At 36.7% G+C, this 22,283-nt stretch overlaps 2 protein-coding genes across 2 annotated transcripts in view; one reads left to right on the forward strand and one right to left on the reverse strand.

Moving 5' to 3' along the window:
- Positions 1-11,474: 11,474 nt before the first annotated feature.
- LOC122002308 (putative phospholipid-transporting ATPase 9) lies at positions 11,475-17,916 on the forward strand. The gene is made up of 12 exons (XM_042557437.1): positions 11,475-12,769; positions 13,173-14,518; positions 14,617-14,727; positions 15,037-15,313; positions 15,399-15,487; positions 15,579-15,687; positions 15,928-16,131; positions 16,207-16,332; positions 16,560-16,658; positions 16,735-16,926; positions 17,004-17,597; positions 17,673-17,916. Exons 1-12 carry the CDS (start codon positions 12,371-12,373, stop codon positions 17,820-17,822), a joined length of 3,696 nt encoding a protein of 1,231 aa, XP_042413371.1. The 5' UTR covers positions 11,475-12,370; the 3' UTR covers positions 17,823-17,916.
- A 566-nt stretch (positions 17,917-18,482) lies between these two features.
- LOC122002309 overlaps positions 18,483-22,283 on the reverse strand; it is a 28,633-nt gene continuing 24,832 nt past the window's right edge. Inside the window, exons 16-21 of the mRNA XM_042557438.1 lie at positions 21,701-21,749; positions 20,956-21,026; positions 20,740-20,859; positions 20,389-20,474; positions 19,770-19,815; positions 18,483-18,711 (exon numbers count right to left, since the gene is read on the reverse strand). Coding sequence (XP_042413372.1) covers positions 18,664-18,711; positions 19,770-19,815; positions 20,389-20,474; positions 20,740-20,859; positions 20,956-21,026; positions 21,701-21,749 — 420 coding nt within the window. The 3' untranslated portion in view covers positions 18,483-18,663. The remainder of the gene's footprint in view (positions 18,712-19,769; positions 19,816-20,388; positions 20,475-20,739; positions 20,860-20,955; positions 21,027-21,700; positions 21,750-22,283) is intronic.

Genomic DNA, 22,283 nt, shown 5'->3' on the forward strand with positions numbered 1-22,283 from the left:
TGTACGAAGTTTCTCCACCTTTGAATTATTTCGAGAAGGAGTATTTTTATTAGTGGAGAGTGCTTGTGTGTGTGGATCCTTGGATTAGTCATCTCTTCTCAAAATGGATACCAAGTAAATCCTAGTGTTAGCATTGTGAGCTTGCTATGAGGTTTTTCGTTGCATCATCATCATCTTCAAAGCAAGCAAACAAGCGCGACGAGCTATTCACCCCCCTCTAGGTCCGAAGTGACCCAACAGACGTGCCAATAGAGATGAGTGGGTGCATCATACTCACTGATTTGGTGGTGCTTGATATGGAGGAAGACCCGAAAATTCCAATCATATTGGGACGACCATTCCTTGCTACTGGAGGAGCTATGATTGTTGTTAAAAATCATAGGCTATCTTTAGTGATAGGTAAGGAAATGTTAGAATTTAAATTGTCTGAATCTTCTAACTATGCCAATAATATGATGGATGCTCACCAGCTAGAAGAATGGAATTTCCATCCTCATAGGAGGTTGCCGAATGTTGTTCCTAGTCCGGCAATAAAGGAATGGAGACTCCTAAACAAAAGCCAAAAAATGGCAAGGATAAAGGAAGAGCATAAAGCAACAACCTTAGGAGGGAAAGTCATGCCTCCAAGGATATACTCTGTATCAACGGAGACGTGTGGGGTCGAACTAAAGACCTAAAACAAGCGCTTCTTGATAGGTAACCCAAGAATTTCTTTTCCATTTAATTTGATTTTTAATTTTGTTTATATTTTATTTTAACCGCTTTTAATTTCATTTTCAAGCTATGTGTGACCTCCACGAGCAGGCCATGATCACCTCATGGGCGTAGAGGCATCGACGAAGTCAAAAAGGAGAAAACTTAGCCCTTATACACCTTAAAGAGTCGGCCGTGTGACCTCATATGGCCATGTGAATCTAGTAGAGAAGGGAAAGGACAAGCGGTCGTGTGAATCCACACGACCGTGTGAAGCTGGCGAAGAGGAAGCCAACCTTGGCCGTATCAATCGACACGGCCATGTGAACTCAGCCGAGAGGAAGAAGAGCCTAGCTGTGTCAATCGACATAGCCGTGTGGAGAAACCCTCAACGGGGCCGTGTCTTTAAGACACGGTCGTGCCATGGTTGTGTTCGGCCCACACCACCCTAAACTTCACTATTTCCACCCCTTCTTCTCTCTAATCAATTTTCTCCTCAATCCTTCTTCATCGACCTCACAATTTCTTCACTAAGGATTCTTAAACTCCCTTTCTCCAAGATCCAGATCTAGATCTAAATCTAAATTCCAAATCTAAATTCAAGTCTAAGAATCCCTGATCTTCTTCTTCTTCATTTCTCAAGATCTACTTCTTCTCACAAAATTTCTCCTCCTTTTTCTTCAATTAATCACTCTCCCTCACTTATCTTCCCATCATATCTCATCTTTTGAAAAGAATCTGACATGAAAGTAGCGGATCTAGTGGAGGGAAAAACTAGGAGGGGACAAAGGTAAAGGAAAAGCTACATCAAAGGGTAAAGACAAGAGGAGTGCACACGACAAAAGTAACAACAATGAGTATCGTATTATTTTTAAAAATGAAGAATATAAATCTAGATATGATTCTCTTATTATTAGAAAGATTGTCTGTATTAGATATTTGGATCCAACTATCATGGATATTTTGGGTATTAAGGATGATATAGATTGGATGATTAGCGCTTTTGATTGGAATGATATGATGTACACACATCTACCAACATATCTCCGTCTTGTCCTTGAGTTTTTAAGTTCAATTGAAGTCCACTTCACTTTCGAATATATTATATTGACATTATCAATTTTAGACTAATAAACCAAGAATTTCAGTGGATATTTAGTGATTTTAATAATTATTTTGGCCTACCCATCGAAGAATCTCACAAATTTAATTTAGATTTTAATTGGAATCAGTTTTAGAATTCTATTACCAGGTTAAAAATTCCTTATGAACCCTCTAGAGCTAAAACTTCCGACATGTAAAATCCTATATTCAGATACCTTCATCGTGTACTAAGCAAAATCATATTTGGTAGAGGGGATAGTGATGAGGTAGTTAGAAAGGAGGAACTTTACTCTCTTTGGGCTATGCTCAATACAGTTGATTTGATACCAGTTTCTATTTTCTACAAAACCTTGTAAGAGTCGGGAAAGCAACCTCAGGGTTGATAGTCTTTGGCTAATTGATCACCCAAATAGCTATAAATCTGGATTGTAAACTTGATGAGTTGAAATTTATTCATGGCAACAACAAGATCGATATCAATGCATGTCTTGCCATGAAAATGATTTGTCGGGATGAGAACGAGTTTACCTTTCCTAAAAAGGATGATTTTCTAATACCTCTACCTTATCCCAAGCGTACCACAGTTCACAACCTTGCTAATTGGGTTATTACTAAAGTAGCTCCCGAGTTTGTTCCCCTTAGTAGAGGACATTGAAACTCACATCGAGCCCTCGTCATTTGGACACCCATAGCCGTTCGGACATTCGAAGCTTGCTAGACATTCTTTTGTCTATAGTACGCGTCCTTCCAGATTTGATTTTTTTGATTTTTGTGTCTCTTTTGATTCACTTCATGAGAAACACAATGTCTAACAAAAAATATTGGAGGGACGATTTATATTGTCAGATGACCAATTCCAAGAGATACGTGATCATTTTTAGTTCATGAAGAATTTCTAAGGCCAGGTGACCGAGTTTGTTCAGGATTATGATACTAACTAAGCAAGAATGAGAGAGTTTATGGAGGCTATGGACATCACTAGATATCAGGTAGATACTCTTTACTACTACCATAAGTACCTTGGCCAGACCCCTAGTTTCCCTAGTTTCCCTTTTGGTTGACGAGGATGAGGATCTCCCTTTTCCCCACCTCCTCCACCATATTTATGTCATCATGACGATGAAAAGCTTAAGTCTAGGGAGGGGAGGGTGTTTACACAGTCTGAGTCTTTTGCATTTCTTCTCTTTACATCTTCAGCACTTCCGTTTGTTTTGCTTGTTTTCATTTACCATGCTGTATCTTTCTTTATTTTCATGTTAGTGTTTACCAGTCTTTATTCAATTTGTGTTAATTGTCATTTTGACTGTCTTTTTATTTTTTTTGTAGCATGTCAAGAACATCAATCCTCACATTACAGTTGACTTGTCTAATAGTAAAATGATTTACACATCCATTTCTTGATTCATATTATTGTAGAGATAGTGCTAGTGTATTTAGTGTACTTCTTTTCTCTATCTCTAGTAGTATGAAATGAGTTAAGTATTATACAGAGATAAGTTTGAGATTTGGCTTAACCTTGAGGATCTTATCTCCATTTTACTTAAGCTTGGATATTGGATAACTTTGGAATAGTCATGATTCATCCTATTTGTTTAGTACTTTGGTTCTCATGGTGATTTCTTGGATTACATTTTGATTACTGGATGATCTCAAATCATGTTAACTCATTTGAAAAAAATTAAAATCCCTATATTTGCATTTACAAATTTATATTTATGTTAGTGCTACAACTTTAAAGCACCAAAAAATAATCATATGAAGAAGGGATAAAAAAATAATTATCGTGAGTGGAAACTAATAATTTATCCCTTTGAGACCGAGTTAGGTTATTGGGGAAATAAATATTATGTTTCTCTTCATTTCAAGTAGTCCTTTGAAACGTTGTGTAGTTTAAGAAGTATGAACTAAGTGTGTGGCAGGTAAGTGCCTATCACCGGGAACATTAGGAACTCAATTGGATGACTACTTGACTATGACAGAGATTAAAACTTGAAGAATTTGAGTCTCTTATTGCACTGTGCACAAGAACTTATGCTTAGGTCATACTTAAGTTACTCCACAATCATGCTCACTAATGAAACTAGTTGATAGAATTAGGCAAGTACACTAGAGATTATAATGCATTATAGGAGCACATGAATTTAGATTGTGACATTTTACTTGAGGACATGCAAAAGTTCAAGTCTGGGGGCATTATGTGCATAGATTATATAACCTTTTATACTACTTTGAAGCACATTCGCGTACTTTATTTGTGCTTGATCTGTGAATTTCTACACCTCTTATCATATGTTCAATATAATTACTTTTCTTTATCAAAGAGCTACTCTTTGTGTGCTTTTTTACTGACAAGAGCCACTTTTAGGATGAAAACAACGCTCATAGATAATTTGGAGAACAAGCGAAGACAAAAGGCTTGGCCGTGTGAAGTTCACATGGTCATGCCACTTATCAAAGGTGGAGAAGACTTTGGCCATGTGATTCCACACGGCCGTACTAAGAAGCAGAGGAGGAGATGGCCACAACCGTGTGAAGCCACACGACCATGTGGCCTTCCAGAGGAGAAACAGACCTTAACTGTGTGAAATCCATAAGGCCGTGTGGATCATCAAAGACCAAGAAGAACACAGCTGTGTGAATCCATATGACCGTGTCACCTGACCAAAGAACAAGCAAAAGTTGGCCATGTAGATGCCACACGGTCGTGCCAGGCCCTTGCCCAACACTATTTAAGGGGATTTCTTTCTCTTTCCAAGGGGAGGAAGGTTCTCTCTTTGGAAGATCCATCTTGGTACTGATTTATATTCTTCTCAATCGTTGTTCGATGCTCCAAAGTCATTTTTATCATCTCATTGACACCAGAAGCAAAGGATTAGATCCGAAGATCACTCAACGTAATTGGATAAGCTTCTTTTTCCTTCCTCTTCTAGTTGGGTTTTGATATTTTCAATTCTTATGTCTTTAGATTCTTTCCTTCATGCCATGGAGTAGATCTATTGTTTTAGGATTAAAAGAGTAATTGTGATGTGGATCGATGTAAGAACTCATGTATATGCCAATTTCCTATCTATATGACATTATCATGCCTTGTATCTATTTGATATTATGTGTATGCATTATGTTTGAGCTTAATTATCATGTTTTATTGAATGCTTGTATAAAATTATTAATCCCGTAGGGGGAATGCCTCAAATTGTATGATCGAGGGGTTCTAGTGACAGAGATAATCCGTTTCCAGACGTTTAGGGCATTACCTTGAAAGGAGAAGTAATTCCCCACAAGGAAGTAGGGAATTGAACGTGATTGTTATCTTTATCTCTATGGTTATAGAGTATAAGTGTGTTTTTGTGATTTATAAACAAGGGGCCCTAGTGACAAGGGTGACTCGTTACCAGACTTCATAGGAATCATTTCTATTTAATAGTATGAGATATTGATCCAAATAGCATTCCAGCTTGACCACTACATAGAAGAGTTGGTAATAAATTTAGCTTCCTACAAGTGTATGAGAATCGAGGATGGACAATTGGTGAACTATGATACATTGATAAATATCACAATAAAATCGAACCCCTAGAACATCTTCTAAATCAAGTCTCTCTCTCTCTCTTCTTTTCTCAATCTCATTTCTCTTTACTTAGCACGCGACTCTCAACCATTAATTGTTTAGTTAATTCTCCATGAGAAATCGCTACTTCTTATAACCAGTCTCTGTGGGTTTGACAATTTTTTATATTACTGACCACGTAACCGTGTACTTGCGGTAATGTAACAAAGAGTACCTACTATTACTGACTTTAGGTCTCTCTCTTAGGGTTGAAGACTATGTCCTGCATCGAGTTCTGATCACCTACATTTTGCCCATTACATCTCACGATGTTGTGATGATGCAACCTTCCCACTCTTTCTTCCTTTATGCACTATGCCAGTGCCTAGACATCGACATTGCATTGCACATGTTTCAGAATGTCATTCATGCATCTAGTCTCATCGCTAGGCGACAAGTTCATATGCCCTATTGTCACATTTTGACTTTCATATTTTCAACCATAGGGAAAGATATGACCTAGGGTATGTCTACTTCTCTTAGTGCATATGATGAGATTGGTGAACATTAGCTTGCATTAGTACATATAGATATTACTACTCAGCGGGGCTGTCTTGGAGAGTGGGACCGCAACCAGACATTCCAAACAAGGCCGAGGAGGATTTCCCACCTATTATTTTGGCCGAGGGGGAGGAAATGACATTATTTACGGTTGAGAAGCTCTTGGATTTCTCCAACCCAACCCTCGACCTCGACCCAGCCTCGACTCCCCTTTATAGAGAGGACCGACTTGCTAGACTTGAGGATTCTTTTGCACAGATCCGATAGTCTGTCTTGGAGGGTTTCACCTCTCTCCGGGGGAGATAACCACCAAATTTACCTCTCTCTGAGAGGAGATGACCACCGGATTTTGATAGCTAGACCTATAGATGTAGTCAATCCTTCGAGCTTTACGAGTGATCGATCAACCTCCACCTCCACCTGTTGATGATAACTAGATCTAATTGTATTCAACACACTTATATATATTGTGCATATGCTTGACTTGATCTATATATTCAGCTACTTTTTGCCACTCTATTTGGATATTCTAGGAAATTCCTTTTTAGAGTAGAATATGTTTTTCAAGTGATTTGCAAATTTTAGGAAAACTCATTATTTATGTTTTCTAAAAATTCTCATTTTCCTAGTATTTTAAAATTTATTTGGACCTTAGTCTAGGACACTTCCTTTGAAAGCATGATCCTATAGATATAGGTAATGACCATCTCACAAACACATTGTGTTTACCTTGATTGTGTATTCAAAAACTTAGAATGACATGAGATGCATAGGCCTATTGGCTGGATTTCAGGTGCTTATATCAGTGTATCAATATAAGTTTGGGTAAAAAATATAATAGTACATTGATCAAGTTAAGTAGTCATTTTTCAAGAATTTCTAACTGGACATTAGTATTTAACTTGACTAACCAAGTGAACATTACTATCTTCTGATAGTTAGTCAGTAACTAATGGTTAGACATTTAAGGATAATTTTAGATAAATATTATTTTTTAAAATTATATCAAATTTAGGGGAGGATATTTGAAAATGACTTTCAAAATGATTGATTTCCTTTCTTACTACTTTTTGAAAACTACAAAAAGAGAATTTTTAAACTTACTTAAATTTTTAAAAATGTTTGGCTAGGTATTTCAAACTCTTTTTTTTTGTAAAATTTTACTTTCAAAAGTTGCACTAACAAAACAAACTTTACTTAATCTTTGTAAAAAATATTTTATAAAATATCTGTCAAAACTACTTTACAAAAATTCTTATATATGTTTTGAAAAATAAAATGCAAGTGCTTTGAAAGTTGCTTTAAACATACTTTAAAAAATATTTCAAAAATATTTGGAAAGTTTTTAAAAAGTTTTATAAATTTCTTGCAAACATTATTTTTTTCTTTAAAAAAATATTTTTGATAAAACTTTTAAATTTTGTTTGAAAATTATTTTATAAATATTTCTAAAATTATGTTACTTGGACAAATCCTTTGAAACTCCTTTCAAAAATTATTTTGGAAAGATAGTTTAAAAAAACAAGTGTTTTGAAATCAATCTTGAAAAATAATTTTTAAAATTCTTACAAAATTTAGTTTTTCAAATGGTTTATTTTTTTTTACAAAATCAAATCTCAAAATGTTGAAAACTTTTAGAAATTTTTATTAACTCGTCCCTCTAATAGATTTTTATAATCAGTTTTATACTTACTAAAAGTTTTATTATAATTTTCATAATTTGCTACATTTATATGTATTTTTTATGAATGTTAAAGGGGAGGGTAAGAGTTAAGTAAGAAAAAGACAAAATAAGTCTTAAAAATCTTAAACCTAAAATGATCAAAGAACAAAATGAAAATTGAAATTACTTAATTTTTTCTCTTGAATTATATTATTACTATTTTATTTTTGCATATCTTTTCTAACTTTAACTTAGGTTGTGATTGCATCAAAAGGAGGAAGATTGTTGATGCAATTTGCACTAACGGTGTAACTCAAGTTTTGATGAATGATAAACGAGTTAAATTATGTGTTTTTGTGATCTAACATATTTACCGAGCGTGTAGAGATTAATGGGTCTAGGGGACCTGACACTAGGATGAAACCCAACTAGGTCTGAGGAGCTAATAGTTGGTGCAAAGTCCAGATAGGTCAAAGGGCTGACCTGATATTTGGCTGAAAGTCTTGCTAGGTCTGCGAGGCCTGACAGTTGCCGAAGTCCAGTTGGGTCTACGGACCTGACAACTGGTGAGAAGACCTGGTGGGCCGAGAGATTAGTCAATAGACTACAAGTTTGTAAAGTGAAGGTAAGTCACTATAGGAGAGATTTCTGGTGAGGACGAGTCCAAGTTTGGACTTTAGGCGCTCGTCCAGTTTAGGTCCATTTTGTATTCCTAAATTGAGACTTTGACTAGTTCCTAGTTTTGGAAGGACAGGAACTAATTATTACTACTTATTATTTTTTAGGCTAACTTTATTTTGTAGATTAGATGTTTTAGTATTGGACTAATACATTTTACAAGATAAAAGAAGCACAAAAGCCTCGGGTGAATAGTACCCGAGGCACCTTCGAGAGCTTTGAAGGCGCCTTGAGTAGGTTCATAGTCCCTATCTTTCTATTCAATTACCTCTTCTGGTGGTTCCGGAAGATGCGTTTAGTGGATTACCCATCGATAGGTCCGCGGAAACTAGGTTTGAGAGTAGGAGTCACCAAAGGCTCTAAACTAAGTAAAATCGATCAAGTTTTTTCTTGTGTTATTTTTAGTTTAAACTTTACGCTGTAATTTTACTTTAAATTTGTAAAATAACTCTATTTTCAAAAAATATATGATCCACCCCTCTCCTCACATGCTTACAATCCAACAGAAGGAAACTTTTTGATCAAATTAATCTCAAACTGGGAAGAGAAAAAGACCCCATCCTCTATCTTCTTCGAGTAAAAGAAAAAAAATAAAAGAAGCGAGAAGAAAGTGGAATGCAATACAAGTGGAAAAGAATCACTATCCCAGTCAAAATACGAAAAGAATTGGGGTCAAGTTATGACAATACGATGCAAAAGTATCATGACACTTTAATAAATAAAACAAGGATAGGGAAGCGTATCTCGCTCAACATTTGGCTTCGGAAGAAGGTTACAAAGTCTGAAGAAGGAGGTATGGCCGATCATTGTCATTCAAAAGCCTTAATAGATGATCGGTCGGAACCCCATAAGCCATCCTCAACCGATCTAGGGTACATCAATAAAACTCAAAGCAGTAGATCTATACCAGAGAGTGGAAGAAGATTCTCCGGCCAACGAATGCGCTACCAAAGGACTAGTGAAAGAATGAATCATAAGACAAATTGAAATAACTTATTGGGTGAAGAGGAAAACTCGAAGATGAAGGAGACGAAGAAGATAAAGAAATGATGATTGAAGAATTAGCAAGTGTGTGCAGAAATATTTTTATCTGACCTAATATAGCTTGACTCATTCAATAGAGACTGTTGAATCTCTACTGTTACAAAGGCGAGACAAATTTTCTACCATGGGATCAAATACATGAGATAAATAATAACTCAAGAGCAATCATTACATGTTGAAAGACATCTAGTCTTCTCTACTGTGAGTCCCATCACATTAATGTGATACAATTTCAGAGGTTCATTGGTACATTTTGGGCTTAGGAATCAAGGTGTATGATATAAACAACGTGATTAAAAAGAGTGGTTGCATTTAAGGATATGATGACTGAGATATACTAACATTTAATGCTTAATCTTTTCATAAATATACAATGGATCTGCCACATGACTTAAGCAGTCGAGACAGTTGAGATCATTCTGATTACACAACAGTTTAATCACTCGGACTCTCACCTCCTTCCACTAGATTTGAAGGGGAGATTTGTGATCCGGGGAATGATATACCACGTAGATAAGAGAAGATTGGTAAAACCTGTTGAGGTGGTTCCAACAGAGGAAAGTTTCAGGACTTCCAGCTCCTTAGCCTCATGGCCTCTTGGGCCTCCTAGCTCCTTAGCCTCCCGACTCTCGGGTCTCTCGACCTCTTGGTGACATAGGACACATGACAATTTTTGGGAAAAAACTAAATTATCGTGCAAATCTAGGATTATTTTAAGTAACAAATAATAGGGAATGAGAATGGAAGAAAAAAGTTCGTAGTCTCTTTATAAAAGATAATCCTTTCTGATATCCAAGTATATATGCACATCTACGTATATTAACACTCTAGTACTTATCTTCTTCATTCTTTAATTTGAGCATCAGAATAACTACACTGGAAATCCTTTATCATCATTTTAATCCTCCATTTCTGGTTCTCCTAGCTAGAGACGGATCCAAGCAAGGGTTGTCTTGGGCTATAGCCCAGCCCTTCTTGGATCATTCCTTGGTTGTCTCTATTGAGCGATCACCTTCGGCCAAAACGTGGGAGAGGTTGAAAGGGAAAGAAGAAAAAGCAACGGAAGTTTTCCATCCTCCGAGGTTCTGAAGTTTCAGTTGGTTTTGCATTGCAAGGGAGAATACGAAGGGGAAATAAGTAAAAGTAATGAAAGCTTTCCTTCCTCCGATGTTCTAAAGTTACTGTTGAGGGAGAAGACGAAAGGAAAGCAAAAAAGTAACAAGAGTTTCCACTAGTTTGCATCGCGATGGAGAAAACGAAAGGAAAAGAAGAAAAGTTTAATTAAATATGAGTATGAATTAATTTCTATTGGTTTTAAAAAAAAAAGAAAGAAAAAAGGTACAGATTAATTAATTTAGTATTGTAATTCAAAAGGTTGAAGAAAAGTTTTGATTGATTGAGAATAATTTTAATTCATTGGTAATTAGAAAAAAAATTAAAATGTGAATTTAAGTTGTCAAGTAATTAATAAATGATTTAATAATAATAAAATTAAATGATTTTAATTGATTAAATTATTAAATTAATTTAAATAATTCTAAAAATTAATTACTCGTGTTATTTAGGATTATATTAAAATGGTAAAATATTTTTTTTTAATGAACTCAAGAAAAGATTGATAGTAGACAAATCTTTAAGATAATTTTACACATATAAATGAGTGTATTTATCTTTTTTTATATCTTTAAATTATTTTTATCTGTGAATAAATAATTAAATTATATATATAATTGATATTAAATATGAGCTAATATTGATATTTATCTAACGAGATTAAAATGAAGTAAAAATTAAAAGTTAAATTGAGTGCTCTATAATTTTTTTGTCAAACACTTATCACTTTAATTATTTGAGACCAAAGCATACAAATTAAGACAAGGTTTATATCTAAAATTATGGCCAGGACAATTCTAATTTTTAGATCCGTCCATGCTCCCAGCCACATCATTATCCTCCTTATTATTCAATAATTGATAATTAAATTAACAACAAAATCAATTCATCGACGATTCACTGATGTTCATAGTCAGGATAAAAAAAGTCAGCCATCCAATAAATTTTTTTATACCTGTTAAGAACTTAACAGAATTGACTTTAAAATCTACGGGAGCAACCATCATATACACGATCAAAGTCACCGCCCAAAGTGGTAGGCGTTTTAATGATAAACAATAAATCTATCCTTGCTTGACCGTTAACTGTATCAGTGAAGAAATCTGGGAGAGTTGGAGCCTTGGAGGACGAGACGATCGAAAAGATTCGTTTTTTATTTTCTCCTATCGAAGTTTAGCAGGTGGGAAGAAGCCTTTACGTGTTCGCAACCGAGAGATTGCCGTCGTCCTCGGCGTCCCCTGTTCCCTCGTGGCGGCGTCTCGAGAGGCGAGAACCGGATCGCGGAATAAAAAACGCAGCTTTTGCAATGGAAGAGCTGTGGCGGCTTCTCGTTGGGCGCACGCTGGTTAGTTGTGGCTGCTGTCGCCAGGCAAGGCCCTGTTGACCTTCTAGAAATCGCGACTGCATTTGGGCTCCGAAAGCTCCAGTTTTTATTAGGAATAAGGTCTGCGGGATGTGACTTTGCCTTGCGGGTTAATCCATCTCGGCTTGCTGTGTCCCTCTCCGAGAAGCGATTCCCCATTTCCCCTCTCGTTCTGTAGTTTCAAAGTCTTCCCGTCGTCGGCCGTGACGTCCATTGGGAAGAAGGCTGCTATCGGCGAATTATTGCGTTTCTGGAATCTAAAAGGACTGATTTTTATTTCATTTTACTTTGGTGGGATTTTACGTTTGATCGGTCGTTCTGCTTCCCTCTCTTTCTTCTACCTTTTCATCTCCTTGCTGTGCTGATCATGAACTGGAAGGAGATGGAATGGGGTTTAGGTTTTGCAGCTTTGCAAGTTTTTTTCCAAAGGAGGCTTTTTCGTGATGACTCTGTCACCGGGGACCAGGGTTTGAATTAGTTCCAGTGAATTAAAGGAGGCTACTTTTTGTCCCCCTCTTTTCCTCTTCAGTTTTCCTCGTCTCTCTATCTTCAAATTTCCTTGCTGTAGCTTCCTTCCGGATTTGGCCTGGTGGAGGAGGTAAAAATGGAAGGAAGGAGTAGAAGAAGGCTTCTTCGCCTCAGTAAACTGTACACCTTCGTTACCTGCGGCAGGGCCAGGCCGGAGGAAGGCCAGGGCCAGATTGGAGGCCCCGGCTTCTCGCGCGTGGTCTTCGCCAATGATCCAGATTGCTTCGAGGCCACGAACCTGGACTATGTGTCAAACTATGTCTCCACCACCAAGTACACCTTGGCCACCTTCCTGCCCAAGTCCTTGTTCGAGCAGTTCAGAAGAGTTGCGAACATGTACTTTCTGGTTGCAGGTTGCCTTGCCTTCACTCCCTTGGCTCCGTACACTGCAGTCAGTGCGATTCTCCCTCTAATTGTGGTGATTGGGGCCACGATGCTGAAGGAGGCCATCGAGGACTGGCGGAGATATCAACAGGTCGCTTGCTAGCTCTTTTCACGTTAAACTGTGTAACTGTTGGCTTATCGGATTGTTTCGGACGTTATGCTGTTCTTTTGCTTCATTTAGCAACTACGACAACTACCATGATGCTAATCAAAGTTGACGACTCTTCATTTAGTGATATGTGATGAGTTTTTTGTTGTGCTCTATTGATGTTTCTGATTCGACCAGTAAAGACAAAGTTTATTGCAAAGTTGGATAGCTGAAGTGTTATTCTTTGGACAAACTTCTATAATAGAAATGGTCACTAGACAATATATCTCTTTAATTGCAACTTTGAAGTTATAATTTAGTTTGACCATTCTATCTATTTGGATTATCCGAGTTAGATTTGTTTTTTTTTTTTTTTGATGTTTAATCAACATTGCTTCTTCTACAGGACATTGAGGTGAACAATAGAAAGGTCAAAGTGCATCAAGGAGAAGGCAAGTTCAGTGACACAGAGTGGAAGAATCTTAGGGTTGGTGATATTGTCAAGGTAGAGAAGGATGAATTCTTTCCCGCGGACCTTATTTTGCTTTCATCCAGTTACGAAGATGCCATATGTTATGTTGAAACTATGAACCTTGATGGAGAAACAAACTTGAAATTAAAACAGTCATTGGAGGTGACTGCAGGTTTGCAAACAGATACCGATTTTAGTGGCTTCAAAGCAATAATTAAATGTGAAGATCCAAATGCAAACCTCTACACTTTTGTTGGAACCATGGAGAATGAGGACCAAGAGTATTCTCTTGCACCTCAGCAGCTTCTTCTTAGAGATTCAAAGTTGCGTAACACCGACTACATTTATGGTGCTGTTGTTTTCACAGGTCATGACACAAAGGTCATGCAGAATGCCACAAGCCCCCCATCCAAAAGAAGCAAAGTTGAAAGAAAATTAGACAGGATTATTTACCTGTTATTGTCATTCCTAGTCCTCATCTCATTTATCGGTTCGGTATTCTTTGGCATATCAACTAAGAAAGATTCGCGTCGAGACAATAGATGGTACCTCAAACCGGATGATTCTGACATTTACTTTGATCCAGATAGAGCAGCTAGTGCAGCAGTGCTGCACTTTTTAACAGCTATGATGTTGTATGGCTATTTCATTCCTATTTCGTTATATGTTTCCATTGAGATAGTCAAGATCTTGCAAAGCATTTTTATCAATCAAGACATCCAGATGTACCACGAAGAATCAGACAAGCCTGCTCATGCTCGTACATCGAACTTGAACGAGGAGCTTGGTCAAGTAGACACAATCTTATCAGATAAGACTGGGACTCTAACTTGTAACTCAATGGAGTTTATTAAGTGCTCAATAGCTGGAACTGCTTATGGACATGGTGTGACTGAAGTTGAGAGAGCAATGGCTAGAAGGAAAGGAGCACTGCTGGTCGATCAGCCAGACACAGAGCAAATAATTGAAGGAAATCATGTGGTTGCAAAACCTTCTGTAAAAGGTTTTAATTTCTCTGATGAGCGTATCATGAATGGCAACTGGATTAATGAGCCTCGCTCTGATGTCATTCATAAATTCCTTCGATTATTGGCGATCTGCCATACTGTCATACCTGAAGTTGATGAGGTGACAAGAAAGATATCATACGAAGCTGAATCACCAGACGAGGCTTCTTTTGTTGTTGCTGCCAGGGAACTAGGCTTTGAGTTTTATCAGAGGACACAATCAAGTATCTCTCTGCATGAGCTTGATCCATTGTCAGGGAAACTTATCGACAGGTAAGAAACATCATATGGTAACTCTTGCACATTATGTCCTATGTGATTCCGGAATAGTCTAACTAGTGGAAACTTAAGTGTATGATCTTTTCTGACAGGTCATATACTCTACTGAATATCTTGGAGTTTAGTAGCTCACGGAAGCGTATGTCAGTTATAGTTCGAGATGAAGAAGGGAAGCTGCTGCTATTTAGTAAAGGTGCTGACAGGTTTGTAAATTTAAGCAGCATTTAGTTTGGTTATTTTCCATTTTTATTTTCTGAGAAAAGGGAAAACATTGTTTGGTTGGTAATTTCCATATTTGTTTTCTGGAAAAGGAGATTATTTTATGGGAAAATAGAGAATGTTTAAAAGTCATTTTCTAAGAAAAGGAAAAATGCGTGTTTTTCAAAAAATGAAAATGGAACCAAACGCTATAGTTTTTTCCATTTCCTTCAATTTTTAGGAGCCACTTTAGTGGTTAGTATGCACACAGTAACTACAATAGTTTGTATAAATTAGGTTGTTTACTTGTTCAGTGTGATGTTTGAGAGGCTTGCTAAAGATGGGAGAGAATTCGAGCAAAGTACTAGAGAGCAAATCAATGAGTACGCTGATGCTGGTTTGAGGACCTTGGTTCTTGCATACCGTGAGCTCGATGAAGAAGAATACATGGAATTCAACAAGAAATTCACAGCGGCTAAGAATTCAGTCAGTGCTGATAGAGAAGAAAAGATTGAGGAAGCTGCAGATATGATCGAAAGGAACTTGATTCTTCTTGGTGCCACAGCTGTTGAAGACAAACTGCAAAATGGAGTAGGTATCAAAGGTTCTTGAATCATTGTTTCTTTATCACACACAATGTTAATTCATTTTCTCCTGTAATTCTAATGGCTCACAGGTTCCTGAATGCATCGACAAGCTAGCCCAAGCTGGAATCAAAATATGGGTACTGACAGGTGACAAAATGGAAACAGCCATCAATATCGGGTATGCTTATGCGTCTGTTCCATTCATACTTAGACTACTTAGTTGTGTTTGTCTCTATGCATCCTCATAGTTACTTTGGTATACCTTGCAGCTTCGCATGTAGTCTTTTACGGCAAGGAATGATACAGATAATAATTACTTTGGAATCACCAGAAATACTTCAATTGGAGAAAGATGGGGACAAGGAAGCCATTCTTAAGGTACTTTAGTATATTTTTTTTATCTTATTCTACTCTATGACAATATTTCCAATGGGAAATCAATAGCTACTGAAGAGGCCTTGGTAATTCAATTAGGGACTTTTAATATGCTGACCAACCTCATGTTATTCGATCTTTCAATATGCTTCTGAATACTTTATGATGTTACTAATGGATAGCTTGCTTTGAAAGGACCTTGTTGATTTGGTTCAATCTGCAAATCTGGTATTGCTGTTTCAGGCTTCGAAGGAAAGTGTCATCCGTCAGATACATGAAGGGAAGAAACTCCTTGGTTCATCAAATACAGATTCATTTGCCTTGATAATCGATGGGAAGTCACTTGGATATGCTTTGGAAGATGATGTCAAGAACATGTTCTTGGAGCTGGCAATGGGATGTGCATCTGTTATATGCTGCCGGTCTTCTCCCAAGCAGAAGGCACTTGTGAGTTTAGCAGATTCTTTAGCTCTATTAATCCTCATGGTCTTTTGTGATGGAAAAACCAACTAAACTGTTCAGGTCACGCGCCTTGTAAAAGCCGGTACTCGTAAGGTGACATTAGCAATCGGTGATGGTGCCAATGATGTCGGCATGCTTCAGGAAGCTGATATAGGGATTGGAATCAGTGGTGCTGAAGGAATGCAGGTCAGTGTGGCCTATGTTACTCAGACTCTAGCATGAGTATCCAAATCACTAGCCTATGTTCTTGAGGTCGATGTGTTCTATTTTAGTACCTTAGTGTTGCATCTTAAAGTATTGAAGATGCAACACTAAGGTACCTTAGCCTATGTTCTTGAGGTCGACGTGTTCTATTTTATTACCTTAGTGTTGCATCTTCAAAACAACTCTGAATAGGTCTACATAACTTTCAGGCTGTCATGTCCAGTGATGTTGCTATTGCTCAGTTTCGCTTTCTAGAACGCTTACTATTGGTGCATGGGCACTGGTGTTACCGGAGGATTTCATCAATGGTTTGATCTCGACTCCTACAAGGTTGAAGCACTCTTCTTTCCAATTTGGGAATTGACAGGTTCCAACAATTTGCAGATATGTTACTTCTTCTACAAGAACATTACTTTTGGTGTCACGCTCTTCTTGTATGAGGCATACGCATCTTTTTCTGGAAAAACCGCTTATAACGATTGGTTCTTGTCATTGTATAATGTCATCTTCACCTCTCTTCCAGTGATCGCTCTCGGGGTCTTTGACCAAGACGTTTCAGCTAGATTTTGTTTAAAGGTAAGTCCATAACTGGACAACAGTAGATTCTCAACTACCCTTTTGACAACATCCAATTCTACTATGTTTCGATACAGTTCCCCATGCTTTACCAAGAAGGTGTACAAAATGTTCTCTTCAGCTGGTCTCGGATCCTTGGCTGGATGTTCCTTGGCCTTTGCAATGCCAACATCATCTTCTTCTTCTGTATAAGTGCTATGCAGCATCAGGCCTTCCGTCGAGGTGGTCAGGTAGTCGGCCTTGAGATACTTGGCGCCGTCATGTACACGTGTGTAGTTTGGGTTGTCAACTGCCAAATGGCTTTGTACATCACCTATTTCACCTTGATACAACACATCTTCATCTGGGGAAGCATTGCCGTATGGTACCTCTTTCTAGTTGTTTATGGAGCCATTCCTCCCTCCATATCGACCACAGCATACTTGGTGTTCATTGAGGGATTGGCACCAGCCCCCTCCTACTGGATTGCCACACTTTTTGTCGTCACCGCGGCCGTCATCCCATACTTCACTTATTCAGCAATCCAGATGCGATTCTTCCCAATGTACCACAACATGATTCAGTGGATAAGGTATGAGGGAAAGGCGGAAGATCCCGACTACTGTCACATGATCCGACAGAGATCAGTGAGACCAACAACTGTCGGGGTCTCTGCTCGACTTGATGTGAAGGTTAGTCAGTTTACAAGGAAAGTCCACCATGCAGTTCCAACACCATAATCTACTGAGTTGATACTAATTGTACAGCTATCTGTTGCTTCTGCACAAACTTTACTTCCAAGCCGATCGGCAGCACTTGCTCGCGGACAAAACAAGCATGCCAAGGGAGAACAACTTGCGAGGACGGACAGTGTCAAGGGAGTTGTTCAACATAGAAGCTTTGTTTCTGTTGTATAATTAGCTCCTTTGGATTCATAGAGAAGTAAATTCATATAAACTTGTAAATTTTGATTTATGGTCCTTTTTGGGTCACATTAATTTGTTTATTCTACATCTTGTGATAAGTGTGCCAAGTTATTGTATAGGATCATAATTGTGCCATGGTCTTAATTGGTTAAGGTTTAGTCTATTTAAAGCAAGTTTAAACAATTCGAGTGAAAGATTACGGGCAATCACAAAAGATGAATTGGTGAGGTTAATAAGCTAGTTAAATAAAACACTAACAAAAAAAAATGATACTTTTGTTTAATCAACTTAAGCTTAAGGGGGCTCTAAGTGTACTAAAAAATTAATAAAAGATTCAAATACTGTGGATATTTAGCTGTTCAAAAAAATATGATGTTCCTAGAGTACTTAAATGTTTTTATGATTTATTATGAGTATACGTTCTACCAGTTTTGGTTTATTATAACTGTACGGGCATGGCCTTGGTATTATGTCGATTGATACAAGTCCTTGGCAATACGTTGATTGATATAAATATGATGAACTACTTTGGTGAAACATGTTGACAGTCAAACTGTGAGGAACATTTAGAGTAAATATAATCACTTTTTTTTTGTTACAATTGATACTATTATACATCACATAATATAAATTAGGGTATATCCAAACAAATTTAAGTTGAGAAAGCTTCCTCTCGCTAAAATAAAATAGATAAATAAATTTTACACAATGGCAGCACAGAGTGATTACCTTCTAGCAATTCACTTGCGTACACCGAGTACAACACCAAAAGGATAAAAAGAATAAAAAACAAAAACAAATATACATCAATCCTTTGGTTTGTTAGTAAATTCTACTTGAAAAATATACTCTTTTTCTTCCCTTTTCTTTTCTCACCAGCCTGCAATGCAAGTGGAAACCTCATTTAGCTGTCCTTGAACAGGTTACAAGAATGGATAACCATTTTGCCAAAGAAAAATCAAGGCGCATAGGTTTGTCCCATACAAACAACATTAGAAAAAATGTGGATAAATAAACTCAGACCAGTCTTTCCAGACTTAAAAAGATGTAGAAAGACCCAATTCATTATCAATTGACAACTAAAAATACAATGAAGACGAGCCAGCTCAGCAAGGACATATATGAGTTCGTGTATGCCCACGAACAAGCGGAAATGGCAAGATGAGTATTAAAGAAGATTAGTTCCTTTCTTAAATCCTACTTACACGATAAGCTTTTGTTTATCGCCCAATCAAAATTTAACAAAAGCTTGCATGTCTTTGGAATATATTCATACAACTGCAACTGATTTTATAATTTCAATTGGAAATGCTAAATAATTTGAAACAGCTAGAAAAGGATGACGTGCAAACGCTATTGGGAGACGGTTTGTGCGCCTCCTAAACATTGGGAGTACTCTTTGGAATATAGTATTGCAAAGAATTTAGATTATAAAGCAACTACATGCTTTATAAAGCAAAGAATTTAGATTCTCAATGGAAGCACAACGTGGAAATGATGGGTTCTAGATACAGAGATTATAAAACAACTATTTCAAAAATTGTGATCGCAAAAATGTATAAAGAAACACATTAAGTGGTAGTTTGAAGGTTGATTAGCGTAAGCTCACTAAAGATGATAAGATAGTAAGCATCACAGGGTTATGATAGAATATCTTCCAAAAACAAAGGGAAGACCAAGCTGAGCAGTGTAACTACATGCTATTACAGTCACTCGTGGTATTGTTGTCCTTAGAACAACAAACCAATTTCCAAAAAGTTACTCGGATTTTCTTAATTAGCTTCCAAATAAATGAATTGAATCTTAGAACAAAAGAAAAAAATTGTAAACCTAAAAAAACAAGGTGCATCAAATGGTCAGGTTTGACATATTGATATTGCATGGACAAAAAAGACCTGTGCAAAGGAGATTTAGGAATGTATTTAGTCAAGTAGGTACCATCACTATGAATAATCTCAATGTCAGAACAATGGTATCTCTCGACCTGAAAAATTCAACAATAAGACATTAGAGAGTGAATATCATGATAGCTAAATTGTGCATGCCATAGTGCCAAGTATCATGTGGCGTAATATATCGCTGAAAAAAAGTGTTCATATTGTTACAGACCTAATTATAAATAATTCATATTCTGGGGTGTATGATGAATAAATAAACTTAATAAGATTTTTATTTTCCCCATAATACAATCTCAGAAATCTCATAACACCTACATCAATCATTCTCCCTTCATAGTCTAGTGTTTCACAAGATGACAAAACAGAGACATTGAGGGACGAAAGTGCAATCAAATGAGATTGCCACAATGTTTTTTGGCTCCAATAGTCCTAGCAAAATCCTTAAGATAAGTCTTGATGATATCTTTGAACCAACTTGTGCAAGAGTGTTAAGGAACTAATTGTGGATAATTCATAATCTAGGGTGTCAACTGCAAAGTAGCAATAATAAGTAATAAACCCAAGTAAAGGGAAGTACTTGCGCAATGAGAATCCTAATTTTCACAATTATATATAATATAAGCAACCTAGAATTGGTGTATACAGATATATTAACTTACACACTACTCTCTTCTGTTTTTAGTAGATAATCCCCGCTAGCATCCTGAATTAGAAATTCTGTGGGATGTCCATACGGAATGGAGATCTGCAGCAAGCACAACATAATCAATGATAGAATTTTACTTCAACGCAGTTCAAAGATACTAACCTAACCAACAAGACCATGTAGTAGAATTAAATAAAAAAGGCCAAAAAATAGATAAAAACATCTACAACTGAACATATTCTGGGATTAAATAAAAAATAAGAGCATAAGATTACAAATAACGTGTAGAGAGGAAGGATAAGACATTGGTGGAGAGGGAAGAGTACACTTAGAGCCAAATGCATAATTGAATAAAAAATCATACTGTGGTATTTTGCTGAAACTTCTCTGTAACAACACCACCACGTGATCCAATACATTTTATGCTATAGCCTTCTCTCTTTATTGCCAAAATTGCAGTTTCCCATATATCAAGATATCTAGTCTGGCATTAGTTAACATGTGAAACAGGTAAAGCTCTTGAACGTTAATAGTACATGAAATCACAGAGATGCAAAAATTATGGAAAGCAGTAAAGTACCGATAATGATACATCATAAGTTGCATGCCCATTAGTCAAAGTTCTCTTAATTTTCTCTTGCATTTCAGGATCTGTGAACAATCAAGGAGAAAAAAAACTAAATTTATATAATTGCCATAAAGATCAAAAGTAAATCATTTGACTGATAATTAAAACTGAGGCAATAAGGAACTAGCAAATCTTCACTGTAATATAGTTAATTCTATCTGGAAATAGTATGCAAGTGATATTAGGGCTGAGTTTACGAAGGTAGAAAAGGGAAGGGAAGGTGGGAGAGAGAGAGGCTCACAAAATTACATATGGAATCACATGTGCATATTGTGTCATTTCCCTCCACCCCTCACCCTCCTATCTTCCCACAAAGTAAACAATCCTAGAGGAAGGCCCAATGAAATAGGTAAAAACAAATTTAACCAAATCTTATACATGAAAAAGTTTATGCTTCCGTGTTACTGTAACAAACTGCAGATGCTTAAACCAGTATTACTTGTCTTCTTCTACAGAATAAATATACTGCCGACTTAACTCCTGAGACTCCTGACAGATTGTCAATCTCCTTATTCAATCTCAAACAAACATCTCAAAACAGAAAAGTTGTTTGCTTCAGAACATAAACCTTTTGTAGGTCATACATCCCCATTGGCAAAACTTCGGCAAAATAAGCTGGCAAACATTCGGGAGGAAGCAATAGCTAATATGATATAAAGGAAAAGAAAATCCAACATAATAAAAATTTGTTACTCACCACAAGTTATCTTCCTTTGATCATTGGCAAAAACCTTTACAAGTTCACCCTAGAGTAAGAAAAAAGAGTCTGTGTTAGATTAAATAAATCACCAGGATTATAAAAGTACTAATATAGAATAAGTATTCGGATAATGCAGGAATGTTTCAACCAGTGTTCATTTAGACATTTCACTCTGATGAATGGCAAACGTCGGTAAGTAGCCACATTACACTTTTAACATGAAACATTGAAAGTAATGAGAAAAGTCAGAGCTTTTACCATTTGGATATTTATATAAATATGCTAAGTTGTATAATACCGGGAAATTTTATGACCTCACCCATATTATTCAACCATGCATCATGATTTGGCCAAATGTATGCAAATTGTATGTACACACATTCATACAAGGATCAACTTCAAATTCCAAAGAATCACGTTTTGTTCAAACCAGTGATTCAAAAGAGAATATAATTCAAACATTGTACCACGTATTGAATCATTCCATGTACCAGACAACTCTCAAAGTGAAAAAATGTTGACTAAAATTACATTTTCTTCTAACCAACCGATACAAAGAATTCTAAGTACGTTCTACCAT

The sequence above is a fragment of the Zingiber officinale genome, chromosome 7A (genome assembly GCF_018446385.1).
Source record: "Zingiber officinale cultivar Zhangliang chromosome 7A, Zo_v1.1, whole genome shotgun sequence".
NCBI classification, from domain to species: Eukaryota; Viridiplantae; Streptophyta; class Magnoliopsida; order Zingiberales; family Zingiberaceae; genus Zingiber; species Zingiber officinale.